Below are 21058 nucleotides of genomic sequence, written 5' to 3' on the forward strand. Positions count from 1 at the left end.
TGAAGACCAACTGCAAGTGAGAGGCTTCAATTACTTGCATCTACCAGGGAGGTGGCCACCTCCCTGCATCTACTGTACAGGGGAACCTCATTATAAATAACAAGCTGCTTGGGACCACTGAAGTTCCTCATTACATTGGGTATCTTGTTACATCAGGGATAGAAACAAAAGAATATAAAAGGTATTGGACCTGCAAAATTACCTCGTTATATCAAGTATCTGGCTACATGTATATCCGATTCCGTTATAATGACATTCCACTCTTTCAATCATAAAGTGTCTGCAGAGCCAAGGTTTAATCATTAGTGAGTGTGTGTGTGTGTGGGGGGGGGGGGGGGGGGGGGGGGGGGGGAGAGGAGGGAGGGAGGGATGTAATCTCACCTTAGGAAACCTAAAGTAGATATCTGGTGCTTTCCCAATGGAATCCCTGTTGCTAGTGGCTGTTTGCAGTGCGAGTCCCTGCAGAATCTGGGCCACCTGCATCAGGTTGAATCTCGCCGTCTCGCTCACCAGAATGTCCGAAGTGATCCCGAAGGGCTCGGGGTCGACGATGGCGGGACCGATGAAGCAGTTGAGGAGAAGGTCGGCACACATGAAACGCACGTCGCAGGGACTCACCTGACCGGAGTCAACGAGTATCTTGTGAATCTGACTAATAATCCAGTCTAGGCTCGGTGGGAAGCAATAAATGTTACTATGGAGGCCTACAATGAATTCGTTACACAGTCCCACCAATTGCTCCATAATGCTGTTCATGTGTTTCTGGACATTCTGTTCATACTCGGGTGTGCCTGGAGTTCCGAACCTCTGTTTGCGTTCTTCTGGGGTGAATCTATCCATGGCCTTCGGTGCCTCCGTTTCCAAAAAGACCTCGTCGTTCATTAACACTGCCATGACTGGTTCATGCAAGGCGGCTGTAAGATAGAGTTTGCCAGAGAATAGGGCTTCCGTAAAGAGCTTGAATGCAACAGAGAATGCACAGCGCCCTCGTCTGAGCAACCTTCGAGGGTCATCGCTCTCTGCAAGCTGGTACCGCATCAGTGCCTGTATAAAGATCAGGAAGTGATGCTCATCGTCCTCAACCAAGCAGTTGCCATAGATACCCGACATGACAGTCTGGACAAGTCCAGGAACTGGTTCTATGGTGCTCTTCTCACCCTGTGCCAGGATCTGGGCCATGATTGCGGGGTTCTCTCGCAGATACGTCACCACATCTCCATACAGAGCATCCTGGAAGCCCAGCTGCTTGTAGCCATCGATGAACCCGACCCGCTCCAGGGCATTGGCCCTGTAGCAGCAGGCGGCTGGGGGCGAATTCGAGCTAGCCCGTATCAAGCTATTCAGTGTCTGCCGCTGCTGCTGCGTGATCCACGCCACGCGGTGCAACTTATCGGAAATCTGGGTGACCTCCTCGTGCAGGCTCTGGAGGAGGTGCTTCTCCGACTGGACGTAGAGTCTCTCCTCCTTGAGGCGCTGCGCCAATGAGAGCAGCTCATTTGAGTTGCTCATGATGACAGCCATTTCAGGTCTTCATACAGAATACATCAACAAGTACAATATCATACATGTATTTTAAACAGTCACCAAGCAAATTGCCAGAAGACGGGCTTCCTCTATAATTCACGGTACTCCCGCACACATTGCAGAAACGGTGCACATATTGATATATTCCAGCATGAAGTCACGTGACCAGAGCCATTGTCTGATGAGAGGGTACTATGGCACAGTTGTCTTCCTCTAAATCCTTCCTGTGCTCTGCGTTAAATCACCACACATGACTACACCAGCCTGAGCACATCAGGAAATAGCCCTGTGCAAGGAGAAAACCAAACAAAATAGGGTTGGGGTGGGAAAAATAGTATGATTAATGCTGGAAGTCACACATGCCTTTCGCATTACACGGATACTCAGAAAATGTACAGCAATTTCATGATTTATTGAAAAACATTAAAGGCACTGTTCATGATGTTCATGCACACGTTAGCGTAATAAAGATTGCACACACTTGCAATGGAAGCCTGAAGTCGCTTACACACAAACCTTTTCAAACTACATATTACCATAATCTAAGCTATTTCTACAAAAAGTTGATGTAGACTACAATATGGACTACAAGATGATGTCATGTAAGAATATCAAACTTAAAAAAATCCTGGCCATGAAGTGCTATGTGGTCCCAGTACATCTGAATTAAAGGGCAACAGTCAAAGAATTGCTAGTCTCCTGGCATAATTAATCAAATGATCAATTCATTATATTTCAATCAATTCATGTTAGTATGTATTTAAACCTGTTGAGGATGAACAGATTTTGCTACATACATTTTGTACACCTGCCCGAGTGTACTCAGGACTAGTCTTCAGTGGGTTAGAAAATAAATCCTTTACAGTTTTAAGATATAAAACAGGGTTTGCAGTGCCTAGTTCTATGGCTAGTGATCAAAAGTGTAAGTTTACAATTGGAGAAGTCTGTGGCTGCATTTATCTCACTTGAGAGAGAGAATCATGTTTCAAAATGCATTTGGAATGGTGTTTGCAAACGTGGTTTGAAACACGATTTTCAGGGGGCAGCGTTTATCAATACAATCCCGATTCAAGTGTTGTTTCATACTGCGCAGCTGCTTTGGGCCGTTCGACCAGGGAAGTACAGGGCAACTGTGTACCACCAAACATGCCTTATCATTCACACACAAATGATGGGTAGAAAGCCCAACTGGAAACAGCTGATAGTTGACCTTGAGATATAAACGCGTTTCACAACGGCTAGCGTTTATCTACTCGCAGAAAGGCAATCCTGGTCTAAAAAGTGTTTCAAAATGCCCTTTGAATGGCGTTTGAAAATCAACGTTTCTAAACACGTTTGAAAACAGGGTTGCATTTACACTGTATCTAACCCCCCAAAATGCCTCAAACGCATTTACAGCGGATCGTGATTCTGCCTCAGTAAATCTTTAGATAAATGCAGCCTGTCACTTTCTAATACAAAACCAGAAAAGTGGATGTACAATGTACATTAACAGCAATGTCAATAAATCCTACTCTATGCTGTGTATTCTTCCGTAACAAAAGTTGAATGTTAATCATGAATCAAGACTTGGCTTATTTTGGCTTAATGCAGTCCGATGAATACAAAAACATTTTCACCTTGGTCTATAGATATAAATTTTCTGGGTATTCGCGAAAGGGCAAAAGATCGCTGAAACAAATATTTACATGTCATATTTAAACCCTGCCCATGTCTACTTGACCATTATGATAAATTCATCACAATATCTACTGTACAACTAGTAAATATCTGACAATGACAACAGGGGCAGTTTCACTTATTAGGGATTCTGGATGTTATATCAGGGAATAATTTCCCTTCTCAAATTGGATGACAGTTTTATTGATGGACAAATGAGCCTAAAAAAAAAAAAAGAGTATAAAATTCCAATGAAGTTGCTACACAAATGTTATCTAATTTGTATGGCAGTAGTATCCAAAATGCATGCCATGTAGCTAATTGCAATGTGATACCAGGAATGATATTCCCTGCACATCAGTGACTGCTTCTGAAAATGTGTACAGGTGTACACATTAAATTTCTTTGTACATATACCGGTACTATAACTTGCAACCTCTCCTTTCCTTTTTTTTTTTTTTTCTCTACCAGTAATGTCACAAAATTAGCTGTGCTCAGACACTCGAACACAAGTAAATACCAGTATGGGCTTGCACTGTCAAACAACACAAATGAAAATTGACTCATATTCACCAGCAGATGTGACACAAATATCCATGTCCATGTAAAAGCTCAGCCATTGTTTTGCTTGTTTATTTGCTGTTGTTGTTTTTGCCCAGGGACAAAAAAAAAAAAAAAAATCTTAGTAAAACTGTCCCACTGTATTTGACACAAACTGGGAAAGTGATCGATTGCTTTCACAGTGAATACACATCCCCGCATGGGACAACTACAGTAGCTTGCTGCATTCACTGCTCAGACACACAGTGCAGCGATGAATCATACTGCCTGTGTTTTGGTATCAAGAACAGTGCTTAAAGGGATACATTCTGCAAAATTGCACCTTGCATTGCTATGAAATCACTACTGAGTGTATGACATTTAGAGCACGAAGTCAACTACTAGACATGCTTCTAAACGTATTGTTTACCATTGGGAGCAGTGATTTAAAAAATGTTTGAGCTATCACATTATTTTTATGCATTATGTATAGGTCACATGTATAACAAAACATCCTACCATATAAACATTTCGCAATATAGCCTAAACTGCACACTTGCACTAATCTGATGGTCCAGGACAATGAAAAATCACTGTTGGACCAGTAACTTTTTCAGGAATGGACCAGTAAAAAATTGAAAAACTGGGTACCCATTAGTCCAACAGACAGGTTGGACCAGAAGAATTAAAAAAAAAAAAAAATGGGTTTGTGTGCAGCCCTGCCTAAAATATTTAGATATATCACTATTTTTTCTCAATAAACCATAACTGTAGACAGTCTATTATAGAAATAAATTAATTATACATGTAACTATTGTTCACATTTTATATATTTAGCAACCGATTAACATCCTTACATTGGTTGTTTAGATCCCTAACTCATATCTTAGAACTATTTTGAAGCACTAAAGCTGGGTTTTTGTTTCGTCTGCAAACGGTAAATAATGCCTTTAATATGCACAAGAAAAAAAAAAAGTTGATGAAATTTCTATTGCACATTTTATGCCCAACTTGTCTGTTCACGAACTGCTACAAATCCGGGACGTAGACAAAATAATTAAGACTTGATAGATACGTATACCTTTGGGGCTTTCAGGGTAGTCCATGTACTGTACAGTTCAATTGCCAGAGCACAAATACGAGTTGTCCTTCAGACATTTCACAACACTCCATTTCCTTCACTGAAGAAGTGCTTGTGCAATGTACATAACATAGACATTATACATGCATGGGTATGGGTCTTCATTTCTTCTTTGAAAATAGAATTGACAAAATCTTCCATCTCCTCTTTGCAACACTATTGCAAAATGTTGCCCACAAACTACAGTAAACTTTGTAACATTCCTAGAATATGTTGAATATATCTGAATACTTTTTTATGGAATGGTTTGAAGAAAAAAAATCAATAAAGAATAGAGGGAGCTTTTCAAAAGTATCCACACTTTTTTTTACAAACATTCAGTTCTGCACAATAATACGCTCACTACATTGCTCAAGTGCTGAGAGATGAAGGTAACAAACTCAGGTCTAGATTCTCTCCACATTTGAAACCACCATGTTTTCCACTCGTTTGGGGCTATTTTACCATTTATTATGTGCTGTATTGTAAAGCCAATTTGAACAAATGGTGCTGCATTAATTTCAAACTGTCAATCAAGGATGCAAAAAATTTCTTCATAATTCTCCAAACCCTAATGAATCAGAACATCTCTCATCTTGGACTGTTGTGCTGTTTCATCTGGGTAGATTTCTCTATAAACATACACATATAATAGGGGCCAAGTTTCAGGAATGAAGTCATATCAATATCTGATCAGTGAACCAGCTTGACAAGTTACTGCCATGAATATGGGCACATAAAGGCAAAAATGACAATAATAGACTCATGGCAAATATTTCTGAATGCCAATTGTTCACCATGCGCTCAACACTGCATGCCCCCATGAGAAATATACATTCAGAAATGTGCAAACTATAAGGACAAAATTCAACTGATAACGACATACAAATCAGTGTACAAGAAGCCAAACTTCTATATACAGAATAACATTTCACACAAAAAGCCCGGCATATGTATTGTAGATTACATCAGAAGTATGATTACTGCTCTTATTAAATACATAGGCAAGTGCATTAATGCTGCTCACACTTCATTCCCCATTCAAAGTGATTTCCTCTTTGATAGGGATGTTCAAATAAACAACAAAAAATAGCTTGCATCTGACAAGTGGCCAAACAAAATGCTCTACTCTGGGCAGCATGATTAATTCTGCACGCGGGAAAAACATGCTACATGGCAGAACTGAATGCGCATACTGCGCATGTACATACGTGTACATCCTCACTTCAATCTGAGACATGACCAGTTTTGAAAAACAGTTTACAAGTTTTCCATTGGGATCATTACAGGGTTCAATCCAGGAAACACCTGCAACAACCTTGGGCTTTTCGTTACATGCCCAAAACACACCCTCTCTTCCTCTTGCATTGCAACATTTGAAGGGGGACAAAAATAGATTGGTACTTTCTAAATGATAATCTCCTTTAAATCTCATTATCAGGTCTAGTTCTCGGTGAAAGACAGGGGCATTTTGTAAATCACACAGCAAAACAAGCACATGGTACAGCACTGAAATGACACAAACATATGATTGATATCCAATGTACAATGTACTTGTATGTCACGAGTGTACACTTCCAATTTTACCTGTCTTCCCTGTAGTCTATTTCACACTCTGATCAAAATTTTGGCACCCTTTAATAATCAATGTGTAATGAGGGAACTTGCGAGATATTCCACAATAGCATTTACATATAATGCTTACTTTCAGTGATTCATAACACTTTGGAATAATGCTTCCTTTAAAGATTGTCCTGACATGACAAAGCAATTTACTTTAAAAGTCTACGTCATTTACTACACTACACACATCAAGAGTCATTTTGTAGTTGTTTTCCAATGTTATTTTTCCACAACACTCTCTGTCCATTATCTCTGCTCCTTTTTTTTTTCTTCTTCTCCTTTTTTTTTTCTTCTTCTCCTTTTTTGTGTGTGTTGTTGTTGCATGACTGAGAATACTCAACTAGCATGGGTCCTGTGAATTGTAATTTTTTTTTTTTTTTTTTTTTTTTTACTGATTTGACAGCTGCATACATACATTGTGCTTGCCTTCATGAGCAGCAACAACAGTTTGGCTATTACATCAAGATGACCAAAACCAGAGAATCTGCTCAATTACATATATGTGTACACTGCACTTGACTATCAAGAATCACAACCCTCACAATTCACTTCATGGACAACAGGAAAGTCATAGTTTCAGATCATATTGCAGGTTCTACATGGTGAGAAGAAAGATGACACCAGTGTGCGGATAATTGCATGCGCGGTGAGTGCAGATAATGAGCTCATACAGGATACCTTTTGCAGTAGAAATGCTGCTGTTTATGACAGCAAGATAAGCGCAAAGTGGCTCATTTATGTATCAACACTGGCCATACATTAGTGGCTGTGCATTTGGTACTATTCAGCCTACAAAAGCATGGGACTACAAGCACATTTCCCGTAATCAGTGTTTATTTTTGCATCATCTGTAATGATGTGGTTAAATTCAAATGCCAGGAATAGACCATAACTGCAAGGGTTGTTTCCAAAAGTTGTGGTGCTCTCTTATTCATCATTTACTGTGCAACCAGAGTAGAATTACATTGATTGATGGTGGTGTTGTATATTACCTCTTTGAGAAAAATTAGATAGCTTATCATCAAAGCAGGAAAGACGAGGTCAAAAATGTGCACAAAAATACACTCACTCTCACAAAGAAACACACATGTAAACACAAATGTCACACACACAGTGTGTACTATTGAAAATGGTGTTGGAATTAAAGCAGAGATGCCATGGTCAGAGAGCAGCTACGTTGTATTGTAGGTGTAAGGTTACATGACCAAGAAGGGGGGGGGGGGAATGGGAGTCTACCCCCTCCCATAATAAGCAGCTTTTAATAGGGCTCACTCGGGTAAATATTTCCCCAAAAAGAAGTGTGTAAAAATTCAAAATTAAAAAAATTTTGTAAAATAGCGGGGAGAAAGGAGGTGTTTCATATTCACTTACCTGAAAAAGTGAGATATACCTTTTTACCATCAAATTTCCAAGGGGGGTTCTTTAGCTCGACTCTGTCCAAGGGTTCGCAAAGCCAGACTACAAGTTCTTTTTACTAAAAAAATCACATATTTTCTGTACATGCATCCAATCAAATATTATAGTCCCTTAAAATTCCATGAGAAAAGCTTAAATACCAGGCAGCAATTCAGTTTTTTGCCAAACTGCATTTCTGATTTTTAATTAATTTTTTTCTTCATTTATTTTCGTATCTTTGGTGCGATTTTATGAAGTGGTCAGGAATATTTCATTACAGGCGTGAGCCCTGTACCATACCTATCCTATAGTGGAATCTGGTGTTTACTTTTGAATAGTATTATCATATCATTTTGGCTGATTCTGAATAGAAAAAATATGCATATTTTCTGAAAAATGTTACTTTTTTACGGTTGAAAATCCATGTTCCTTGTGGTTTGGGGGTATATTTTGTGAGGCGTGAGCAAAAGTCTGGCAGGTATGTGAGCATGAGAAAGACTCCTAAGGCACGAGTCCAATGTGTAAAATTTGGTAGAATGTCTGTTAAAAATGGTAACTTCAAATCATGGTAATATCAACTACTCAAGATGAGGGCTTCGAATTGAAGTGGAACCTTTAAGCCTAGGGAATATTAACTGGTTATGATGAGGGCTTATGAGAGGAAATCTGCTCACAAACAGAGCGATTTGAGTGGAAATGACCGGGGCTTTCAGAGTCATCCTCTGGGCAATGTTGATGCGTGGGAGTCCGGTCCTTTCCAAGCCATTTTCTAGGCAACGTAAAATGTGTGAGATTCGAGTTCCATACTAACTGCACGATCACAAACTCTACAATGCTTTTAGAAATGATTCCCATACCATTCATATAAAAGAACCAGTTTCTTGCAGCATTGCTATATCAGAGAGGGAAAGGTGTAAGTCTGTGAATCAGAATAAAGTCTGCATTCTCAGCAAAAAAAAAGAAAAGAAAAAAAAGACAAGGCAAATGCCAAAATGCGTCTCACCCATTCGCATAGAAGAAATTAATGTTTTTCTATCTCCCGGAGATTCATTGACCCCGCCTAGCCTATGATCTTTGACCTTGTAATGACCTTCAACTCCCCAAGGGACATTTACCAGCCAAGTTTGGTCACAAACGGACATAGGGATCAAAAGTTATTATGAGCCATAATTGAAACACTCCGTAAAACTTAGCATTGGGCCCCTTAAAGTTTGTTGACCCCTGTCTGTGACCTTTGACATTGTGATGAACTTCAACTCTCCAAGGGACATCTACCATCCAAGTTTGGTCACAAACGGACATAGGGATCAAAAGTTTTCAGCCATAATCGAAACGCGTCGTAAAAACTTAACATTGGGCCTTTAAAGTTCGTTGACCCTGTCTGTGACGTTTGACATTGTGATGAACTTCAACTCTCCAAGGGACATCTACCATCCAAGTTTGGTCACAAATGGACATAGGGATCAAAAGTTATGAGCCATAATCGAAACGCGTCGTAAAAACTTAACATTGGGCCCTAAAAGTTTGTTGACCCTGCCTGTGACCTTTGACCATGTGATGAACTTTAACTCCCCAAGGGACATCTACCATCCAAGTTTGGTCACAAACAGACATAGGGATCAAAAGTTATGAGCCATAATCGAAACGCGCCATAAAAACTTAACATTGGGCCCTAAAGTTCATCGACCCCTGCCTGTGACCTTCGACCTTGAGGTGACCTTCATGTTTAGTAAAATGTGTAGTAACTTTTTATAACCACTCTTCCCTACAAATTTGATCGAAATTGAAGACCTTAGTAGAGAGTTATTCGAGTTTTTGTAGCGTTACGAACAGACGACTGACAGACGACGGATGGACGACGGACGGACAGACGCCGCAGGCCATCCCTTAGTCTCCCCTCACCTCCGGTGGGCTTGACAAAAAAAAAAAAGACTAAAATATGGATATCCATTCCATGAAATGAAGAAGAACTTGTCTTAGAACATGAGAAGCTATACCTCTATTCAAATTCACTGTGGAATAGTAACTGTAAAGTTGTATTGATAGACACTAGCATTTTAGAATAAGATGATATATAATCCTTTCTACAAACCCAATTTGCCTGACAAAACAAAGGGCATCTAGCAAAGAGAGCAAAGCAATGACTTTTGGCTCAGGGTTTTCCCCTTTTTTTGTCTTACTTTATTTTGACAAGCAGATATAAGTACGCTTGTTACAAAATGTTGCCACATCCAAAGTTTAGGTATGATTCATGGACAGCTACAGTAGCGCTCACGGTAACCTGTGTCACTCCCGCGTGCTTCTTCCGAGTGGATAAATTGGTGTTCACTTCCGACATACCTGTGGGGATACGCGGGAATACGCGGGAGTACAACGCAGCGAGACCGCGTGCGATTTAATCTGTGGGAAACACGCCAAAACAGCACGATGTACCATCAACGCAATGTGCGAACAATGCGTGATGCTTTGCTCTACTTCGTATGAGTGTACGATTTGCGCTGTGTTGGCCTAGTAGAGAACGAGTACATCCTTGCAGCGCTCATGTCAGAAGTTCTTGCGAACGGTAGTTAAAACTTTGAGAATAAAAACAGCGCATTTTGAAGCGATGGTTATTGACTATCCATTGCTCGCTCGTTGTCATTGTCTGAAACAAAAAATAACAAAAGTAACTAGCGCAGTCACAGTTGCAATTCGCAAAGTACATGTAAGAAGAAAAACACGCAAAGAAAGCTGTCTCGTAATTCAATTCCACATGCCAGCACATTTAGTGTAGGAGGAGCACCCTGTAAGCAGCAAGGTGGGACTCGATCCTACCACCCTGTCAGTAAACTGCACAACTAAAAACTGCAAAGCCATATTTCAAGAAGACGTCTTAGTAGCAGCGATGACACAAACACATGATTTCCTTAAATTTTGTACCTTTGTACGTAATCCAAGTAGATAGCAATTCTATTTCATGTGTAATCAAGAAGCTCCGATTTGAAGCCTACCGGGTATAACTGAATATTGCGTGTGGTTAAGCTGTTCATTTTCCAATAGCATCAAGCAAAATACATGTACTTTCTGTCCCTTGGATACAACAGAAACATTTATGAGATTTAAACATGTGAAGGAGCAAATTAGAGATCCCACTTCAATTCTCTCAAAGAGCAGATTGTGAAATTGGTGAAGTGCTTTTCTTTGAACACATGTATTGTACACAACAATGAGAAAACGATACCAAACCAACCATTTGCGGCTCACCCTATACAATGTAGATGACTAGGGATGAATAGTTAGCAACTGTTTCAATCTGATGCATCCTGGAATAAGAATGAAAGGGGGATGTTTTGTTGTCTATTTAAAAGCTATACATGTATACTTAACATCCATCAAATACTTCACATCCTGAAACTGAGATCAGCAGTTGCAAAATAAAATGGGAGAGTGTACTTTCACATACTCAAGTAATCATTTGATAAGAAAGAATCTTCTGTCCAACTAGTCTTCCTCAAATGTTTATTACAGCAACATCACTCAACCAAACACAGCATGCCTTTAAAAAACAAAAAACAAAACCCAAAACAAATAAAAAACAAAACAAAAACAAAACTGAAACAGAGGTGTGGATGATACCAGTTTCACATTACTTGCTGAAGGTCAAATACATAACTGCCCATATTGTGTCACTAATACTGAACTTACAAGTACACAGCCAAATATCTACTGGTAGTATCACTTGGTGGTTCTACAGAGTGAAGTAAAGTTTCTGGTCTGAGCTTATTGAATCTCACTTCTTCTTCTTTTCTTTTCTTTTTTTCATGAATTCCAACATTAACTTATTGCCCTCTTGACAGTGTTCTAAAATACAAAAAAAAGTTTGGAATAAACCTAGTATAATGGGACAGAATCTTAAGAACTGGGTCTTGTGCCAGTATTGGCATCGAGTATTACATGTATCTCCTGAAAACATAGTGGTATAAAATATTGCACAACAAGGGAATAAATTTATATTCAGAACTTCATACTGGTCTTGACTTCTACATATATCCACAAGAAATACATGTACATATTGCAATTTAAAATAATCTTGTTTCAAAATAATTTTGTAAAAGAATACTGAGAAGGAAGTCTTCAGAGCGGAACTTGCATATTAACAAGACTACATTTCCTGAATATTTTTTTTTTTTTTTTGCAAAAAACTTAACAATTCATATCAAAAGAGGAAGGAGAATACAGAGTAAAATTGTAATTGACAGAGTTTGTTTTAGATCTAGAGCCCTTTATACATATGTGCATGACATCCGGTCCTCAGCTCAGTTTGCTCTCTGAGTCTGAATGGTGGTGAGTGAAAATGCAATCACATTGTTTTTATTTGTCTTTTCACGTTGCAATGTTTCACTTTTGTGCACGAAAAAGATGCTAGATATTTAATGTGTAAAAAAAAAAATCTGTACCAAGGTTCGACCTCCCATGCCAAAATTGACCGCTTGCAAAAGCATTGTTTCCTACATGTAGCCGGCAGTCAAATTTGGGACATCATGATGGTCGCAATGGTTGCTGAAGTTACTACACAGCTTCAGATTGAAGAAAAAAAAATAGAAAAAGAAAAAAAAAATACAATGGCTTTATTTGAAGCAGATTCACTTGGTCTACAAGTAGATCTACTATCACTCCCACCTCATCCGTTTGCGTGATATTTCCGAAAACTTTTGCTTGGGACAAGCATTCTCTGACAGGCAAGAAACTGCCAAGACTTAGAATCTAGACGTGCTACTACTAGAAAACAATAAGAAGCTCTTTACATAAAATACTACATGATAGAAATCTAATAACAATTCTTGCACAAACACACAACATTTCACATTATTTGACTAGTGATGGCAATACTACACCTACAATTGTAGGCTTACTACTACTACTAGGCCTAGGGCCTAGGCCCTACTGCTGCAGCGCTAGTCTTTGTGAGATGTTAATTTTATTCTACAGTGTATCTGCCATCTTGAATACTTAGAATCCCCATTCTATCATGTTCAGACTAAAATAGCAATGTTCTTTTAGAGTCTATCTAAACAGATGAGTAGGTTATACAACACAGGCATGCATGATATTGATAAAACATTGATAGGTACAGGAAGGGGTGCTAGTGCACTTTCACACCTCCTTGGTAATTGATCTCCAAACATGCAAAAACTCACTCTAAATATCGAACAACCACAATTTTTGCATCTGTGTGAGACCCAAGTTCAGTAGAAAGGGAATTTTGCCTTTTTGACACTTTTATAATTTGTCGGAATAAGTTGATCACAGCTAGTTCGCTATGCTATAACTGCGTTGCACAAGAGCAGACGGCGCAGCGCATGGTATACAAAATACTTTAACGGCATGGCAGTAAGCACTGCAATTGATCTGAATGTAGTGATCTCATAGCGATCACAGCAAGTTCTTCTATGGTATCTTTGAAAAGATAAACCTGTTTTTCAAGTCTTGGGGTAGCGACTGATTGAGGTTTGGGACTGTTGTTCGTGTTGTGTGTGTGTTTGTGTGTGTGTGTGTGTGTGTGTGTGTGTTAGGGTGCATGTACAAGTGTGAATGAAAGACGATTGTGAAAAATGTGGTTATAAGACAAGAGTGAGTGAGGAAGGATAGGAAAAAGGGAGGGAAGGAAATGAATGAAGAGATACGGTATTAAAAAGGTAAACCTGGAAAAAAAATGCAACAAAAGGTTCACTACATAGAAAGTACACATAAAATAAAAACAAAAGATAATGGAAGGAAAGAAAGAAGAGAAATTTGCACTATAAAGGAAAGCAAGGCAAGGGGGAGATGGATATGTTTGAAAAGAAAAGAAGGCAAAGAAAAAAAGATTGAAAACAAACAAGCACTAGGGAGAATAATAGAATTACACATGAATCAAAATTGAATGAAAGCAAAGATGAAAAGGAAGGAAAGAAGGAATTGTACAGGTTGCAAATGAAATAAAGAAAATGATACATCAGAACAAAACAAAAGAAAAAGATTGGACAGGAAAGAAAGGAAAGGTAGATGGAGGGAAAGATAACCCTCAAAAGAAACAAAGAACAATTAGGCAGAAAGTAAGATTGAATAGGAAATGAAAGTTAGACAAGAGGAAACCCACAAAGATATGAAATTAGGGAGGAAAGGGAAAGTTAGGAATTGCTGAAAATAAAAGAAGCAAAGATAGAAAAGAAAGAAAAAGATATAAGGGGCTGTTCACACACGCGCACGCGCTCAACCACTTTGTATAGAAGCTACAGCTGCTACTTGGTTGAGGAAAAAGGGAAAACAAATTTTATCTTTTCAAAGACACCATAGAATAGCCGCTGTGATCACTACATTTAGATCAAACGATCGGCCATGCGCTGAACGGATTCGTACTGTGCCGACTGCTTGTGTACAGTGCAGCATTTCAAGCAATTGAGATTTTCAGACACTTGAAAAAGTGCTAAAACTTATTCTATTCAACTTTGGAGGCTCATATAAAATTATTTCACTAGGTAAGTACAATTTGTAGGTTATTGGTACTGAATAACTAGGGTGAGCTTTTGCATGTTTGAAAATCATTTGATAAGGATGTGCGAAAGTACAAACTACGATGTAAATTACATTATATAGCACCCAGGAAGAGCCTAGTAGACTACCATTTAGGTAAATTTACCACTGTTACCACATGCAGAAATGGATCATGTTTCTAGTCCAATTCAGTTCGGGAAACCCACTCACAAGGGGGGCCCCTCCTTATAAGTAACCCGTCCCCCTTATAAGTAACCCCGTCCCCCTTATAAGTAACCCCCGGGGCACCCCTTATAAGGAGTCTCCACGCTTTTTTGCAATGCAACGCGAAAATGAAAGGACTGCGGCAATTCGCTTGATTATGTCCATAAAGCTTCACAAGTTTCCTAGTTACTCACGAAATTTGAGCAAAATCGGTTTGAGGCATCATATCTAAAATCATGGATTTAAATGCGATGTCAAACGACCCATGCGAATGCTGAAATGCGAGCGATTACTGGCGTGAGTGTCGCCAGGCGCGGCGGCGCGGCAATGCTTAGTGCAGACGTGGCGACTGAGTACAGTACTCAGTCGCCACGTCTGCACTCAAGCATTGCCGCGCCGCCGCGCCTGGCGACACTCACGCCAGTAATCGCTCGCATTTCAGCATTCGCATGGGTCGTTTGACATCGCATTTAAATCCATGATTTTAGATATGATGCCTCAAACCGATTTTGCTCAAATTTCGTGAGTAACTAGGAAACTTGTGAAGCTTTATGGACATAATCAAACGAATTGCCGCAGTCCTTTCATTTTCGCGTTGCATTGCAAAAAAGCGTGGAGACTCCTTATAAGGGGTGCCCCGGGGGTTACTTATAAGGGGGACGGGGTTACTTATAAGGGGGACGGGTTACTTATAAGGAGGGGCCCCCCTTGTGAGTGGGTTTCCCGAACTGAATTTAGGTTACGGTACCAATACTCAATAAATAGGCTACCAGTACAAAGCCCATTATTAGAATCTAAAACCCTACACACTTTGCTGTTTTCGAAGATATTTTATCTAGACCTAGATCCTATTGAAGATGGAGGTACCACACTTTTCAAGGTAAATTCACAGTAATTTAAATTCATTTCAGAATAAAAATGTGAACCTCTCTCAGTCTCACTGATGTGTGTTCTAACGTTTAGAAAATGGTTCAAATAGACAGTTTACAAGAGGTAGAACTAAGAAGTCTAGACTAGATGTAGAAGAGTGTCACTGTCAGCGTTGATGAGTTGACTTCTCTTTACTGTTTTTAGTGACAATACTCAGACATACTACCGTTAGCCTGGCACCATCATCATACAGTAAATTTACAGACAGTTTCCCTACTATAACCGTACCAATATTGTGAATAGAGTGTCTACTCATCCTTTCAATCACAATCACAATCAGTCACATTTTGCGGCAGCGCAGGTACCGATTCCACAACAAAATGTTTCCATGATACATTCCATATACCCCAAATGTTTTCGATATGAGCGAAATACATACTCACCAACATGATAATTACTGCCTCCAGCTCGACTAGTCTCGTTTTCGAAATATAGCTCGGGATCTCCAGCTGTGAAGTTTAGTATCGCCTTTTCACGCTACGCATATTATTGACCTGTCCAATCATCTACCATGCCAATAATGTACATGCGCATGCACCGACACACACAGTTACCGTACTATACTGCATACGGTGCTGTGGGTGACCTGCTGGCGGTGTCCGCCTCCATATCTCGCGCTACCGACCTCACACAGCCCCAAAACTCACAGTACCAGTATGCGCACTGACTGCGCACGCACTTTCGGGGCAGATTCATATAATACTAGTACTAGTAGTCTTGTGGGCGGATTGTGATGCGCGCCCCCTGCTCCCCCACCTCCGATACAGTACTCTGTACTACTAGTACGTTCGTTGACGGCGCTTGTCATCGTCTGCTACGAGAGTTCTAACGTTACTGCAGTATTAAAAGTAGCTGCCTACTCTAAATCTAGAAAGAAACAGCACTTGCACTGAATATCTGTACACATAGTCATGACTGCACCATATTATTCCAGGTTTGACACTAACATTTTTCTCCGACGGCCCATTCGGGCCTCTGAAATCTTCAAATATGAAACGCTGATGGCCAAAAATAAAAAGACTTGTACCTTGTATGTAATTCCCTTTGAAGATTTGATGCCCGATCAGGCCACTAAGGAGATTTGGTGGCCTCGCATCAACTTTTAGTGGTCCTCGGCCACCGGGCCACTGCTAATGTTGGACCACTGCTAATGTTGAGCCCTGGACTGTAGGTCTCATTACTGAAAATAATTTTCCATACACACAGGTAAGACTTTCGATTTGGAAATGTTTTATTTGCAGGATCTAAATTTGCAGGGGGTGGGGAGGTCTGCTCAAACTGTGCTTTTTCATATTTTGCTGAATGAATGAACGAACGAACAAATGTATGAACAAATTAATTAATTAGTTGATTAATTGATTAAACAAATATGACGGAATTGTAGGGATGATCCACAACCATGCTTCTCTTGAGATCATCAAATGGCTGCTGAGACCCTATCTACTCACCAGCTTCAAGATGACGTAAAGAATCTCTTGTGGATAGAACAAGATGATCAGAGGGCTATAGATTGGTTGGTGCAGCTGCCTCAGCCAGTAAAGAGAAAGTGTGTACAAGAGTTTTGTGTGGGCCTGCATGCATTTGTAGGATGGGTTGTTTGGAGGGTGGTAACTGTCCATATATATCTTTAATTTCACATCAAAGAGCCCTTTTGAGGTGAATTCTTTCTTTACCAACTTAAGATACACACACACACACACACACACAATTATACACATAAGATATAATATATAGGTGTTGTCTATAATTTCAAACAAATGTCATTCTCACAATGAGAATGTTACTGTAAAAGTGGAAATTTTCGCGGAGTTGAAATTTTTGCGCATTTCACGCAACCAGAAGCTAGCGAGAAAATAAAAACACGCGAACATTTTTGCGTGCCATATGTTCCAGTAGTTGCTGTCTTAATTCTACGGAATTAAAAACACAAGAAACTCTTCTTACCTGGCCAAGCATGAAAAATTAGTCGCGTGAAAATATCCACTTTTACAGTACTTATCAAAGACATGTATAATACACAGTTAGGCATATTTACACACCAATGACATTTGAATAGTACGGGCACTTTATTTCAGAGAGAGTGTAGTTCTCTTTTTCTTCAGCCTGTCTAAGTCTAAAACATACCCAATCACAATACATATCATCAGACAGTTCGGATCTGTGTTATCAGGAATGTAATCATATGAAGAATTCTACTCTAAATCAATTTCTCAATCCTCATCTTAAAGAGCTTTAATAGATACCTGATACTTGATGAGGAAATAACATGACGTAATGAGATGCTTCCGATACTTTGAGAAGGAAAATGATCAAAGCACATTCTGTTTTCCTTTCTTTTCATTCCTTTTTTTTTTGTGTGTGTGAAAATGTCACAATGAAATAAATGTAGTCTGAAAAAAAAAAAATCATCTTTCAATTCAAAAAAATCATCTTTCAATTCATCCATCTAGAATTGTTTCTTTTATTCCATACCTACAAAAGTGCTTTTCTTTTTCTCCAGGAGAACCATTACATATATCGTTGAGTAAAAAGATGTGTTTGCAATCACAAAATGGCATCAGAATTATCCTTTGCATCTATCATCACACAATCAGACATTTCACCTTCAGCAAAATGTCTTCTTCATTTGATGCCTATGCTAAAATGCACAAGGTATTAAGATGATTAAGGCAACTGATGCCTAACAAAAACTTTCACACTGTAGACATTTTGGACAAACAAAACAGTAAGCCTTGCACATGCTTTACATGCATTTACAAAGCTTTGTCTCCAAAATATAATATAACTCCTGTGGAGCTGAAACATATTACATTTCTGTAAACACTTCAAGATAATCTACTAAAGTTAAAATTCTTGGGAGGATACTGGCATATGACTCAGTGATGATATCAGCTAAGTTGCCAAGCTGGTCAAATCATCCACAATACAGAACATTGTATAAAATTGATGACAACACTAAAAATGATAAACTGAGTTCTGTGACAATGTGGGACAGGCATCAATCATGATATATAAGATATTTGTAATGATATTGGTGTGAAGTATAATGCAACAACATTCAAAACAAACAGATTCCTATTGTAGAAAACTGAATTATGATCAATTATAAAACAATTGACCCCGCCCTACGAGACCTACTGTATATGTCATCTACTTTGCAAGGTTTAGAGTTTCGCAAATTTCAAGTCAGGTGCTATTCGCAAATTTAAAAACACTAAAAAATATCAACTCTGACCCTGTGGTGATGCGGTGTGCAAGCATACATTTCTCCATTCAATACTTTACTCCAGGATCGCAATCTGACCATTCATATGACACTGCCAAGAACTCCTGATTTCATGAAAAAATTAGACTCGCTATAAATATATGGCATATACAGTAACTTCACTATGCGTAGCCACACATATTCAAATCTCTAAGGATAGTCAGCATACACAATAAAAACATTTTCTTATGTTTTGGGGTTGTTTTTTTTAGGTTGTAAAAGATGAACATACAAGTAATGAGGATATCTAGCACCAGAAGAGTTAATTTTACTAAGGATACCCTGCTCAATACATAAGTCTGTAACCAACTCTTCTACATGCCAGTTTGTTTTAACACAATTAGTCACAGTGTGTGATATCAAGTACTGTGCTAGAGCTGACACAGGTGCTATCTCCTACATATAGCGGCGCTAAACTGACCTCCAACAGCACCAATGAACACAGTTACGCAAGCAATATGATCATAACTACTGATTCATGACACCTGTGTTGTCTTCACACTACTACAATGTCCACAGGATTGCATGAAACGTGCTTGATGATGAGGTGTTTGCGTTTGGCTCAAGTCAAGTATGGTATGTTAAGACGATACCATGAGTGCTTTATATTAGACAAAAATTATAGTGATAAAGGATTTAAACGACACAAATTTCTTAACATATTCAAAATACAACGATCTGAAAGTCTGCTGCCTGGTATATATTTTTGCATGACTTGTGCCGACATGTATTCATGGAGATTAGTTGGGTCTCATATTACACATAGCAATTGCAAACACCACCATTGAACTTGATATGACCAATTTCAACAAAATATCCTTCCACGAAAGCCAGATGGGAGCTCAGTATAGCCGGTGTCGGAACATTGCCGGAGGGCTCGGTGAGCTGGGGGGCAGGGGAAGGGTAGGAGGGGGTGGAGGAAGGGCATATATCTGGCCCAGGGGGGAATCCCCAGAGCTGCTGTCACACTCCTCAAGATACTGCCATCGGCACCCTGCCCCACCCTTGTGGATCCTGGGGGGCTTGCCTAGGAGGATCGAGGAGTGGCCGTGACTGAGGGACTGGGAAGACAGGTTGCTGGTAGAGGCACTGAGGAGGTCATAGTCCACTGGACGGGATTCAGTGCGGCCGAGACTGTCATGTCCGTCACTGAGATAGATGTAGTCCATGATGTCTACTATGGGCTTCTGAGGTAGAACCTGTACAATGATATCACATGTTCAAAGCAAAGAAAAATTTCTTTTAGCAAGTTATATAAAACATAAGCAAATCACAAGCTGCTGTTTGAGACATTTACCTTTATGCTGGACTTTATACAATATCTGCTTTGACTATCCAGAGAATATTTTTAAAACATGCAGAGTCAACAGCCAAGCAATACAAAAACAACCTGATGCATCACTTGAGACATTTCCAAGAACTGGATCCAAAAAAGAAATGTGATGAGTCACATAAACAGTTTTATCACCTTGTTGTTAAAATAGGCATGTCTCTGAAAAGGGATGTTTTCACGCGGTTTCACTTTGATTGCAGTAGTTGGCTTTGGCCATAGATTTCACTCAAAACACTTGCATGAAAAAAAAAAGAGAAACAAAATGCGTTTCTGTGGAGATGATAAATGTAAAGTTGTTCTAAAATGTGTTTATAACTCAGACCTGCCCATGCCAACCACTGGAAACTATGCATCTCCACTCCTCAGGTCACAGCGCAGTGAGAAGGCCTCCCAATCGACTCATGACAAAGTTGATAAATGCAACAACTTGAGAAACACAATATCTGAAAGGTGTTTGCAAATGCGTTTTGATAGTGGGTATTGAAACGTGTTTCAAACATATGGGAAAGTTGATAAAAGCAGCCAATATCACATACCTGAGTCTCCACATTGGGGAAGAAGTCCTCTTCAACCACTGTGTCCACCTGAGGCTGATGTTGCAAGGTGAGGGTGCATTCCTGGAAGAGATTGACACGCCCACTGCTGCCTGGGGCTGCAGGGGGAAGGTGGTGGGAGCTGGCTGCAGAGGGGCGTGAGTCCTGTCTTAGCGGGTACAAAGCAGTAGCTGCGGACTCAGCAAGGTCATGGGACCTGGGAACACCACCACCCTGTGGCATAAAAAAAAAGAAAAGGTGATTTTATCATAGATTGTACAGCTGCTACAAGCAGCTTGTGGAAACATGTGTTCTTGCTGATCAATGACTATTGTTCTTTATCTGAAAACAAGAAAATATTCGGATATAAATATATGCAAGCGCATGCATACAAACATTCATACGTTCAATAATGACTT

The 21058-nt window shown here is 39.6% G+C and overlaps 1 protein-coding gene across 1 annotated transcript in view; it reads right to left on the minus strand.

The window, feature by feature from the left end:
* Window positions 1–16048, minus strand: part of LOC139740364 (GTPase-activating protein and VPS9 domain-containing protein 1-like) — a 48845-nt gene extending 32797 nt beyond the window's left edge. Inside the window, exons 1-2 of the mRNA XM_071650958.1 lie at window positions 15892–16048; window positions 382–1810 (exon numbers count right to left, since the gene is read on the minus strand). Of these exons, the coding sequence (XP_071507059.1) occupies window positions 382–1521 (1140 nt within the window). The 5' untranslated portion in view covers window positions 1522–1810; window positions 15892–16048. The remainder of the gene's footprint in view (window positions 1–381; window positions 1811–15891) is intronic.
* Between the last annotated feature and the right edge of the window lie 5010 nt (window positions 16049–21058).

This window comes from Diadema antillarum, unplaced genomic scaffold (assembly GCF_040938485.1).
Source record: "Diadema antillarum isolate AM-2024a unplaced genomic scaffold, OU_Dant_1.0 seq00000850_RagTag, whole genome shotgun sequence".
NCBI classification, from domain to species: domain Eukaryota; kingdom Metazoa; phylum Echinodermata; class Echinoidea; order Diadematoida; family Diadematidae; genus Diadema; species Diadema antillarum.